This window comes from Carcharodon carcharias, chromosome 17 (genome assembly GCF_017639515.1).
Source record: "Carcharodon carcharias isolate sCarCar2 chromosome 17, sCarCar2.pri, whole genome shotgun sequence".
Classification (NCBI taxonomy): Eukaryota; Metazoa; Chordata; class Chondrichthyes; order Lamniformes; family Lamnidae; genus Carcharodon; species Carcharodon carcharias.
The window spans coordinates 92,683,675-92,696,364 of record NC_054483.1 but is presented as its reverse complement, the minus strand read 5'-3'; the positions used below and the strand labels follow the sequence as shown (position 1 = coordinate 92,696,364).

Below are 12,690 nucleotides of genomic sequence, written 5' to 3'. Positions count from 1 at the left end.
GTAAAATCCATGTTCTTGTCTTTAAATCTTTCCAAAGCCTTAACACTACCCATCTCCGTAAGCTGCTCTGGTCCTACATCCCAATCGAACACTCTATTTCTCTGACTTTGGTCTATTGTACATTCTTTCTCTTTTTACCTCACCACTGACACCTCACACCTAATGTGAACCAAGTTTGAATAGTCCCTACTTAAAGCCACTAGGGGCTTTTTTTTGTTGATATACCGGTCAGGATTTTCAATGCTGGGTCAGGAATCCGCCTGCCGGTTCAGTTCTGAGTGACACACCCTAAATGGCGTGTTCCAGGCATGCCCACCCATATTTTTAAAGGGCCAGGTCAATTAATAGCAGGGAGCCATCCAATCAGCGATGGCGGGCGGCCTCCCGAACCCGCAGGGTGAATGGGACACCCTCCGACACTCAGTGGCATCAGCCGAAGTGGGAGCTGCTGAAGTGAGCACAAGGAGAGAAGGGGGAAGCGAAGGCACGGGGCAGCATCTTCTGTGCGGAGTGATTGGGTGGGCCCCGCCCCCGCCCCCGCCCCCGCCCGCTGACGTGTAAAATGATGCGCGGTGAGGCGGGGCCTGAGTCCCGACGACACCGTGCATCATTCTGATCTTCCGTTCGGCGGGTGCGCCGCACGACTCTGTCAAAGGCCTGTTAAGGTCATTAATAAACTAATTAAAGTAATCTGTCCAATATTAAGGTTGGCGGAGTTCTGGTATGATAGCCAAGTGGTTATGGTACTGGACTTGTAACCCCAAGATCAAGAGTTCAAATCTCACCATGGCAAACTATGAAACAATGTAACTTCATCTGAATAGGAACAGATGGAAACATGTTTGTACTCGAAAGAGTTACAAAGAAGGGTCAGGAATAGGCCATGTACAAACATAACAGTAGCCAGCACCTTTAAGCCAGGACAGGAGAAACGCAAAATGAAACCTTGACTTGGTATTTACCTTAATAATAGGCCAGGATCAGAATGTTATTCTACGAGCAATTGAAAACACAAAAGGAAACTATAACTGAATGCTATTTAAGTTAGCTCAGTCTATAGCTTGAAGACTAGTTTCATCACCAAAACATATGTCCATTAAGGTTGGCGGGCAGGCGAAGAGCCCAGGCGGTCTTTGCATTTTTCATGGAACCTCATCCACAGGCGGATTGAGGCTTCATGAAGGGTTTATTAATTTTTTAATGAAAATTCATAAACATGTCCAGGGGACGGCTAGTGGCCGCAGCTGTGGCCTGGCAGCTGTTATGGGTCTGGGGGTGGGGTGGGGAGATGAGTCCCCCCCCGTGATTCATTGTGCCCCCACCCCACCCTTGCCCACTCTCGCTCTGAGCCCACTACATTATGTGGGTTCCCCGCATTGCCAACTGGAAATTCCAGTTAGCTTGGGAACAGAACCCTGTAATTAAAAATAATTGTCTGCCCCCGCCACTTCTTGGCAAGCAACCGATCCAAACCGAGCCGCACTCATTGCAAATGGCTAGGGGGGCTGGCAGTGAAGAATTATGCATCTGCTTGCCTCCAATCCATTTCAAAATCCCACTGCTGTATTTCAATGGCTAGTCATTTCTGTAATCAATAAAAAAAAAGGTGCGAAATATTCCAATCCTTGAGTGCGGGAGATTGAACTCTGGACTCCACCCGTATCAGCACCATTTTTCAATTGAGAAAGCGGCAAACCTTAAGGAGAAGCCTGGTGGACAAACAGATGATGTATTTCATAAGTGGACCTGAGAAACAATGAGAGCCTTTTGTCTCATTATTGCATACTTCCAGTGGACACTCATTGTGCACACACTGAGGCCCTCATCCAGCAGGACCCGCACCAGAAATCTGCATACATGCCACGGATGCCATTTTGTACCTCTAATCTAAGGTCACTCATTAGACCCAAGGTCAGTCTGTATACCATCTGAATTTTGTGCCAATATTGTTCTCGACATACAAGACATTTCTAAAACCCATCAGCACCATCAGCAGGAATATAATGGTACTGCGCCTTTTGTACACTATTATAGGCAGGATTTTCCCGTCGGTAAGTGGGGGGGGGTTGGGGCCCGCTCGCTGATGCATAAAATGAACTCCCAACGTCATCCCGCCCCATTTAAATTTTCCGGTAGGCGGGGGCTCAGCAAAATCAGCTGTGCGCCCGCTGACCTGCAAACGGCCAATTGAGGCCACTGACAGAGTCATTAAGCTAATTAACCTTAAGGTTAGCGGGCAGGCCAGGAGCACTGGCGGGCATTAGCAAAAGCATGAAACCTCATCCACGGGCGGGATGAGGCTTCATGTAGGTTTTTAAAAATTTAATAAAAGTCTTTTAACAAGTTATAGACATGCCCCAACTCATGTGACTTTTTTTTTCTCTATTTTTAATAATTTGTACATTAGAGCTGATTTCCCTGAAGCAGCACTTAGCCTCAGGGAGATGAGTGCGCTCTTTTGTGTGCATACGGGAAAGAGCGTACTCTCGGGCTTAGGGATTCCCCACCCACCCACACAGGGAGTGCACAGCGCTTCCATGTGGATGTCACACTGGGCGGATCTTAATTGGCCCGCCCATGTAAAATGGCAGCGTGCCCCCAATCGGGGTAGCGCCTTCGTGTGCCCGCACTTCAAGTTCCCCCCCAATGTGGGGAAAATCTTGCCCTTTGGGAAGGATTTTCCCCTCATTGGGCAGGCGCGGCTGGTGAGCCTGGGAGTGGCCGCACAACAGTCTGCCGCCTGTGATAGGGTCCCGACCATGACTTTAAGCTGGCCAACTAACGGCCAGCCAGCATGAAACACACACTGATAACCTCAGCGCTGACGGGGTTGAGGGGCGGGAGGAGTGCGAGCGCTGAAGCATGTGCAGGCGCGGGGCTGCACTCAGTGAAAGGTCCCTGAAGGCACAGAGCTGCCTCAGGCAGCTGAAGAGTTTTAACATGCGAAATAAAGATTTTAGAAATAAGGAATAATGACCCACATGACTCTGTGATGTGACATGTCTCTGTCACATGAACAGGGACATGTGAAATATGAGTTTTAAATTTTTAAATCTTTTTATAAGTTACTGATCGAAACCTTATCCCACTCGTGGATGAGGTTTCGCAAAAGACGCAAAGGCCGCCTGGCCTATTGGCCCGCCTGCCAACCATAATATTAGACGGGCAGTGAAAGGTTCAATTTAATTACTTGATCAAAGGGCTTAATAGCCTTTTTGACTGTCGGCGGGTGCGCTGCCGACTCTTGCACACGCCCGCTGACCGAAATAGCGCGCGAGTGCACGACGATGTCGAGAAGCTTGCCTGACATCATCGTGATATTTCACGCTATTGCGTGTCCGGCATGCGCCCTCATGTCGTGCTGAAAATTCTGCCCTATCTTACAAAATGTGTGCAATTTAGCAATGCAATGTTAGATTCTCTCTTGCTGAGGAGCTGGTCCAGGTTCTTTTTGTTCCAGTCATGCTGGGAATTTGGTGTTTCTTTAGGGAAATGGGCGAGAATTTATTCCGACGGTTCTCCACTAGCTCCCAACTGCTCCTGCCTGCTTTTGTATTTTCTGCTAAAATTTACAGTAAGCATATAATCAGTTCATCCAAATATTATAAATACCCACAAATGGTGGGAGTAAATTTTACAACAAATTTCCCATTATTTGTGTTTTAGCGATACAGGGTGTATGGAATACATGTTTATTCCTGGCATATTTGGCGCTAGGGAGGCCATTCAATCATTCATCATCTTTTTCAGTTCTTGGTCCGAAAGCAGGTCCGATCCACAATGCTGCAACCTCCACCACAGGTAGGCAAGGCGGCAGGTCTCGAATCCACCCAAACTGGAATGGGGACCAAATCCCCGTGCTGTTGCTAGACACCAATCTGATCCCCAGTGACCATCCAGCCAATTAAGAAAACCAGCCCCTTAAGAGATCCGAGCTGCTGTGGTTACATGCACTGTTAAAGGCATGTTGTAACAAGGAGCTATGAATAGTCATGTTAGATGCTCCAATTTCTTTCCATCACATGGTTGACCAGGAATCTTTCCTGCTCTTACCACCTGCCACTGGCGTATGTTAGAAGGATTTGCAAGTTGATACTCAACCTGTTTAGTCACGTTCTGAAAACACCTTCCCATTCAGTTATGGAGTGGGACTTGAACCCAGAGCTTCTGGCTCAGAGGCAGGAACACAACCCACTGTGCTACAAGACCCCCACATTAAATCATTATAGGTCAGAAAATAATCAAAAGCCAAATGATTGAACAGGTGAAGGCATTTGCTAAAATAAATTTGTATATTGTTCGTAAAATTTTGCAGGCCATAAATGTTACGGTAGGTCTCAGCTTCCTGCCGAAGCCATTCTCTACAACTTTCCCAGGCAGATAACTGACTGGTGGCCAGGCAGCAAGCCAGAATTATCCCCCGAAAAACATAGGCTCCAGAAAACTGGCTTTTCCATTGTATATTCAGTGCCAAATTAGTCAAACTGAACATATGCTCCAGTGTAACTCTCACAACGTTTCAAAAGTCATAATTACCACTATAGTGAAGTGGGGCAGTTCGAAAATAATTCCTCGGTAATGAATGTTTTCCTTGCATTTGAACAGGAAACTCCTGTCCCTCCCTGTCCCTGCTCCCTTGTCATTTATCTTGATTTCACCAAGTTTGGAAATACTCTGTTTATTTATTTATGGCTGCTGAAAGAGAAAGCTTTTTCTGCGTTGTATTTAATCATGAAAGAAAATACCTTCCCACTTTCCTCACAGACTTGGGTTAAAAATTGGCTTGCTCCTGCTCTTGGGTATGAGGTTCGTGATTTGCTATCAGCCCATGCATAGTCCCACACAAGCTTCATGCTGCCTCCTCATTTGAACGATTGCAGTGTTCGGCCAAGTGGGACTTAAACTACTGGTTGACTGAAAAGCAGATAATCTGTATCCTCAAGCAACAAGTCCACAATCTGGACTGCTTGGGGAGGAGCCATGCAATGCTCACCACAATCTGTCTCCAAAGTCATGGTGGTCTGCTGTGATTTCCACAACCTTGCTATTTAAGGGGGAAGCCATTGGCACTAGGCATACTGACACCACATCAGGAGAAGTGGGGAGGTCATATCCAGGATGACTTATCTCCAGTTGAGCTGTCCGTGAGTTCCTACTGAGACTCCGGTTCCCTTAGGACATCATCCCATCACCACACTGCTCCACAGTTTCCCATCTTCCTATCCATCTGAGTCATCCTATAACTGAGTCCTCTTGGCTAAAGCGTTGCAATAAAGGCCACCAACGAAACAGCTTTCCATAACATCTTTAGCTAACAACACCTTTTTTTCTTTACTCAGCCATGAGGTGTTTGAGTCGTAATGAAGAAACTGGAGAGATCTTTTCTTTCATGATTAAATACAACACAAAAACTCTCCTTTCCAAGCAAATCCATAAATAAATAAGCAGAGTATCTGCAGACTTGTGCTGCATGGCTTTCATGATATGCCTGTTGTCTTCACCTGGTCAAATGGCGGAAGGAAGTCATCAGTCATGTACATGGACTGCCTCCAAGCAAGATGCCCCTGGTTCTTCATGCTGACCTGAAGATGCCAGGAATGACAGACTGAGTCAGGATGAAGGTATCACAGCTGTTGCCAGGACAGCTGGCATTCACTGACATGACTGTTTGGGTATGATTGGACACCAACTGCGGTTCCTCTATCTCTCGCCACTTACATCTGAAGCCTATGGAACTCACCTCTGGGGCAGGATTTTACCTCCCGCAGGCAGGCGGGCATGCGCCCCCCCCAACTGGGAGTAAAATAATGCGCACTGATGTCGGGTGAGCGTCCCAATGTCATCGCGCATTCCTGCAATATTTCAGTCAGCAGGCGCGCATGCAGGAGTCGGCAGTGTCCGCCGACAATTAAGAGGTCTATTAAGGCCCTTAAGCAAGTAAGTAATTTGTATTTTTCACCAGGCGGCCTTTGCATTTTCTATGAAACCTCATCCATGGGCGGGATAAGGTTTCCAACAGTAATTTAAAAAAAAGTTAAAAATTTTCAACATCATTTTTAATATGTCCCTGTTTATGTAACTGAGTCAGGGGAGGGATATGTTTCCCTTATACCTAAAATCTTTATTTTTGATTGTAAAATTCTTCAGCTCCCTGAAGCAGCTCTGTGCCCTCAGGGAGCTTTCAGTGTGCGCTCACCCCACGCATGCGCAGACTTCAGTGCACGTGTTCCCCCCATCCCCGCCCCAGCAGCGCTGAGGTTCTCAGCGCGCGTTTCAAGCTGGCTGGCCATTAATTGGCCAGCCAGTGTGTAATGGCGGTCCGGGCCAGATCCCGGACGGTGGTCCGTTTCACGGCCGCTCCCAGGCCTGCCTGCCGCAACGGCTTGACAAAGGGAAAGTCCTGCCCATGGAGTTGTTGTTCCCTGCACCATTGCAAATATCGCTACCCTGGCTAAGCCATGTGCCTGGTCGTGCTGCTTCGCCCTGGTTAGAGAAAAAAAAACATGAACTCTCCTCCTTTTGGACAGGGCCTCTTTTGGATGCAGCAATGGATGGCAAACAGGGATATGTTTGTGATGTCACCCGCTGCTCCCACCTGGAAGGGTTTGATTGCGTAGAAGTTGAGAGTGACAGTGACCTTGGTGACCACGAGTACTGCCACTCTCACCCTGTTGAAGGAGGTGGCACAGTTCAGTGATCACTGCCTTGGTGAATCTCAGGCACCTCAGGCATTGTTCCTGGCTGAGGTGAAGTTAGGATCACTCTCTGAAAACCGTTGATGGGTACAGCTTACTGTAGAGAACGCTGCTTTTCTCTCTGTACAGAGATTCCTCTTCCACTAGCCTCAGCTCCATTTCCCTATCATGTTGCAGACCCAGAGGTCCAGCAACTAAAGCTCCCAAAGCTGGAGCAGCCTTTCTATGGACAGTTCACAAAATTCTCCGCCCCGTCAGAACGTTCCCTTCCAAATCCAGACAATCACCAGAACTCCTCCAAAACACACCAGAGTACTTCCACAAAGCTTGCAAAAGCAACTGTAAGTCAAATGTACCTCACTCGCATGCTGAACTAGCCCTTTAAATAGTGTTCCTGAATGTTTTTTCAGCTCTGAGAGGTTAGCACAGGGCATTCATTGGACCTGCCAAGTCCTTGTTTGCAGAATATACGTCAAATCAGCCTGAGAGGTCACAATCCACTAATTGCAGAAGTTTCGGCTACGTGTATGGTAGGCCCGTTCTAGCGTCCCTCCCAGCGTGGGGTGCCACGCAGGTCACAACCAAAGTGACCGGAAGTGCTGCGCCCCACTGTTTTGAAGGTATATGGCTTCTGTAGCGTTGGTCCCAGGGGTGCTATGGAGCTGAATTTTGTGGCCTTAGAATCTAATTGTGATGTGCCACAAAGAAAAAAGACTGAAATGTCGTGTATCAGAAAGCAATGGACTCTTAAATTCTTTTAAGTCCGATACAACAACCCTCTTACAAAAAATTTCTTTTGGCCGCTCTCCAAATTTTCACCTCCTGCCTGTGGCGATGCCTGCCACTGACGGGGCCAGCAAATCCTGCCCTATCTATCTCTCATGCTAATGTTTACCACACAGCTCCATTTAACATCAGGGCAATTTGAAACATCTGCAATTCTGCCAACCTTGCTGGGAACTGCACTCTTCAACAACTCAGCTGCATGATACATATTAATGTAATCATTGCAACTGTTGCCTGCACAATGGCTCTGATTTAATCCTGTATCTCCTCCCAATAATGTGAATTTCTACATATGCTTCTTTGTTTACAGGACAGGTGGTGCACAACGCTGAGAACAGACTTGTGTGGGAAGAGGCTCTTCAGTTCCTTTGAAGATGCAGCACTTGGCCCACTTGGCACAGAAATGTGCATGAGGAATGTGGAATAGTGAATACGCAGGCTTCCATCAAGCTGACGACTAGGACCATTTTTAGTATCATCTTCATTCTCACCCTATCTATTCGCTCACTTACCAGTGGCCTCCAATGGATGCTCTGAAGCACAAGATGTGGTAAGTTCTAATGGAATTCATTTTGCATATTATCCAGTCATTATTTCCTTTCTTTAATTTTCCATTTTAAAATTCAGGATTGTCAAAGTGGGAAGCACAGCTCGAAGAGAAGTCTGCATTCACACTCCACTCATTCACAACAGCCATACAAGGCTCTTTAGCTCGGGTGCTCCCAGCAAGGATTGGTGCTGACAGAGAATAACAATTGGAAAAATAGTTTGGGGGGGGGGGGGGGGGGGGGGGGCGCGGCGGCGGTGTGCTACCTCCCTGAGTTCTCATCTAATTAAGCTCATGAGCTGAAAATCAAGCGCCACAGGCCCACAGTTTCCTGACCAATATTCTAGTGCAAATGCCACTCCTCAATGGAAGAGCCTGACTGGGAAATCAATGCTACGGAGTATACTTCCAGTGCAAAACATATGCTGCAACGAGCAGGCACTGACTGTGATCATCACTATGTTAATATCAGCCAATCTGTTTAGGTAAAAGCATCTTGCACATGCTTGCTGCCAAGTGAAAAAGGAAAAAGACTCACATTTATATAGCACCTTTCACCGCCTCAGATCCTCTCAAAATGCTTTACATCCAATTAAGTAGTTTTTTGAAGTATAGTTACTGTTGTAATTTTGGAAATGTGGTACACAATTTGTGCAAAGCAAGGTCTCATGGATAGAAATATGATATTCACCAGATATTCTGTTTTTGAATGAGGTATAAATATTGGCCAGAACGCCAGGGATAACTCAATTGTTTCTCTTCAAATTAAGTTTTTTTGCATCCAGCTGAGAGAGCAGATGGGGCCTCGGTTTAATGATTCATGCAAAAGATCACAGCTAATGCTCAGGATTTCACAGCTCACTGGGGCTCCTACCCAACCCCGGCAAAAAATATGATGGTGAGCCCATCCTCTGGAGAGGAGCCCTGGCTGCTGGCCAAACAGATAGCTGGCAACTCTCTGGTCCCAGCAACTCCACTGGGAGAGGTGACCACTGCTGGGGCAGCATCAAGGCCCTAGCAAAGATTGTCGCTGAAGCCAGATGCAGGGGTAAGTTGTGAGGGGAGGGGTTTTTAGTGAGGGGTGGGGGAGGTGAGGGCTGGGGTGCAGGCTGGGGGGTAGGGAGGATGGGAACCCACAAGGGGGCCAGACCTTGGAGGGGTGAGAGGGGAGGGGTATCTGATTGGCTCAAGGAACCTGTAATAGAGCTACACGCACTTTCCTGCCAGAAACCCCAGGAGTGGGACCTGAAGGTCTTTAAACCTAGGTCCTCCCTCTGCCTGCCATGGGAAAAATTGCATAGAGATGGAAGAGGCCCTTAAGTGGTCATTATTTGACCAGCAAAGGGTCTCAATTGGCCCAAGGACAGATGGGCAGCCTGATACCCCACCCACCCTTCATAAAATTGTGGATGGGTCAGGATGGGCAAGTAGGCACTGGAAAAGGTGCTCATGGTATTGTGCCAAATTTTAAGCTATCTGCCAACCCACTCCCAGGAAAGCATAAAATTCTAAGATAAAAGCAAAATACTGCAGATGCTGGAAGTCTGAAATAAAAACAGAAAATGCTGGAAGAACTCAGCAGGAATGACAGCATCTGTGGAGAGAAAAACAGAGTTGACGTTTTGGGTCCATATGACTCTTCTTCAGAGATAAAGAGAAGCAGAAATGTGAGAAATTTTACTGTTTAAGGGGGGTGGAGCAGGTGAAACCGGATAGAAGGCCAGCCATAGGTGGGGGCAAAGGAGAGATTGACAAAGATGTCATGAACAAAAGGACAAAGGAAGTGTTAATAGTAGTCATAAGGGCTAAAAAGGATGCTGATAGTGGCATTTGGGTAAGAAAGCAGAATGTGATAATAGCAGGACAAGGGTAAGCACTCTGAAAAGAACAACATGAACAAGTAATAGATGGCCCTTGAGGGGGTGGGATGGGGGGAAGGGACAGTGGTGGGGGGAAGAAAGGGATTGAAAATGGGATAAGAGGAGGGATAAAAAAAGGATAAAACAATGAATAAATAAATGAAAAAAATAAGTGGATAAAAAATAAAAATGAATTTTGAAAAAATGGATATAAAAAGGGGTGTAGATAGAGGAGAGAGTTCATGGTCTGAAGTTGTTGAACTCAACGTTAAGTCCAAAAGGCTGTAAAGTGCCTAATCAGAAGATGAGGTGCTGTACCTCCAGTTTGCATTGGGCTTCACTGGAACATTGTAGCAGGCCAAGGACAGACATGTGGGCATGAGAGCAGGATGGGGTACTGAAATGGCAAGCGACAGGGAGGTCTGGGTCATGCTTGCGGACAGACCGAAGGTGTTCCGCAAAGCGGTCACCCAGTCTGCGTTTACTTTCCCCAGTGTAGAGCGGACCACATTGGGAGCAGGGAATAAGTCGGAAAAAATAGGCAAATTGTATTAAACCGAAAGTGACAAGAAAGGTCAATACCAGGAACTAGTACATTGGTTGGGAGGCAGTGAAGATTGTGGGAGTATTGAAGAAAGTAGCTGAAAAGAGATTGAAATGGTAAGGTCATCTGGTGCGCAGAGAGAGAAGAGAAATGTGGTGAGGTGAGTGATGGTGATAGAACTGCCAGGATGGAGAAAAGAGGAAAGCCTAAGACCAGGTGGAAAGATGCAGTGGTGGGAGACTTAAACACAGCAGAATTGGAAAAGGAATGAGAGTGACTGACAGGACGAGATGGAAAAGCGTTATCAACCAGCATTGTGGCAGCCCCAAGTGAGATGGGAGAAACTGAAAGAAGTATTGAATAGAAAGTGATGAAGACAGCATAGTGCCAAATGATGCCTCAAAGTTAATAATCTACAAAATCTGTGCTCTGTTGAGAGGAAGGGGAGTAAAATAAACAAAACAATGTTTTGATGTTTCAAGCATCACATTACCTCTTTCCATAAAGTTTGTGTGCTTACTCTAATGGAAGCAACAATATTACAACTCTGGAAGTGGTGCACCAGAAATTAAAACTGAGGTTTTAGCAACAAAACAAATGAAGGGAACTATGAATGGAATTGAAGTCAGTAGAACTACCTGTATAATGGAATTCCTCAGCAAAATCAAAATCTCTCTGCTGTCAATTCCTCGCTTAATGAGGTAATCGTTACAAACCTGTGAAAATAAAAAAAAATGGCATGAGCATAAAAGTTGGTTCTGTCCTTTTTTGTTTCAGGTCTAAATTTATGCAAACTTTCTGAATTTGCAGCACACAACAAAAAAATAAGCTTTCCCATAATTTAACTTTAGCACCTTTGCTCAGTCACTTAAATTTGTATAATTCTATTAAAACAGCAATAAGCAGAATGAGGGAACAAAGCAAATGAGATCAGCTTCTACCAAATTCACCTATCCCATTATGGACCACCCGTTGGTTGCTATGGGCTCCCATGAGCTATGTATGAAGAACTGCACGAGTAAATGCCAAATTGAAGGAATACACTGAAAAGCCTTGCCCTCTCCAGGCTAACATACAAACATAGCTCCTTAAAACTTGTGTTACTATTTGGATTTACAGCATTCTTTTATAAATAGATTGTAGCAGATTAAGTCACTGGAGATTTTCAGTCTAGATAGATAAAGTTCAGGTAACCAATTCTGACATATGGGCTACAGTTAGATCACCCTGAACTATTTTATTATTACTTCATAAAAGTGTTCCTCCATCTTGATCATATATAATAAACTAATTAATGCTACTCTTAAGTCCTGTCAGTTTGCAGAGTTGAAAACATTATCTTACTCCATTTTCTACTGCTAAGTCATGTTGCTGTAAAACATTCTCTTTTCTCAACCAATAAGGTAATATGTTAGATTTTACTATGAAAGTGATCCTGCAATAACAAAATCTTTACTGGTTTAGAAAAGATCATGGTGACATGGTGGATTTAATTGTATGTCTATGATCAATATATAACATTATTTTGATTATTCCCAAAGTTTCATTATTTATTTTCTGTTAATCTAATCTTATCAAAGTACCAGTGCAATTCGATTACTATCATCACTGTCAGTGACAAGCTAGTACAGATAGATGGTGGTGCTGGACTACAACTCAGAGGTTATATTAAGACTGCATAACCTGGAAGCACAGAATGCACGTATGACAGTTGGCAAAAAACATTGTTGTAATTTGGAGAAATTTGTATTCAGTAATTGTTAGGTAACTTTGATATCATTTGCAGAAAAAGTTTTTAGCAGAAATGGCTAGCTAGAATAAGAGGTTTGGCACATGTACCTCCAGAGCATCTGTAATTGAAGGTCTTTCTATGGAGTTCCTCTTCGCCATATCCAACAGCAAATTCTTGAGATTTCTGGACAATGGCAACTTTTGATTCACTGGAGCATTGAACTTAGCTGCTGCCCACAAAATAGCAGCAACACCATAAACGCAAACCTGTTGAGAAGATACATTCCTTCAGAGAAATCTATTGGTTATTTGTGGGGTATTACAGGGAAATGCTCGCAATTTAATTAACAAACCTTTTCTGTAACCACTCCTTGTTTTTCAAATTCAGGTGCCAAATAGAATGAATCCAGATTTCCTAAGGGGAAGGAATAGGCATCAATAAACTAAATTTTACACTAGCTGTTAACTATCAAAAATATTTTAATTATTTTATTCAGAAATAAAGTTCATAGCACAGAAAGTAAAAAT

At 45.1% G+C, this 12,690-nt stretch overlaps 1 protein-coding gene across 1 annotated transcript in view; it reads right to left on the bottom strand.

Annotated features, from left to right (window-relative positions):
* Positions 1–12,690, bottom strand: part of LOC121289678 (kinase non-catalytic C-lobe domain-containing protein 1) — a 278,354-nt gene that overhangs the window by 114,847 nt on the left and 150,817 nt on the right. Inside the window, exons 13-15 of the mRNA XM_041209301.1 lie at positions 12,516–12,577; positions 12,271–12,429; positions 11,070–11,147 (exon numbers count right to left, since the gene is read on the bottom strand). Of these exons, the coding sequence (XP_041065235.1) occupies positions 11,070–11,147; positions 12,271–12,429; positions 12,516–12,577 (299 nt within the window). The remainder of the gene's footprint in view (positions 1–11,069; positions 11,148–12,270; positions 12,430–12,515; positions 12,578–12,690) is intronic.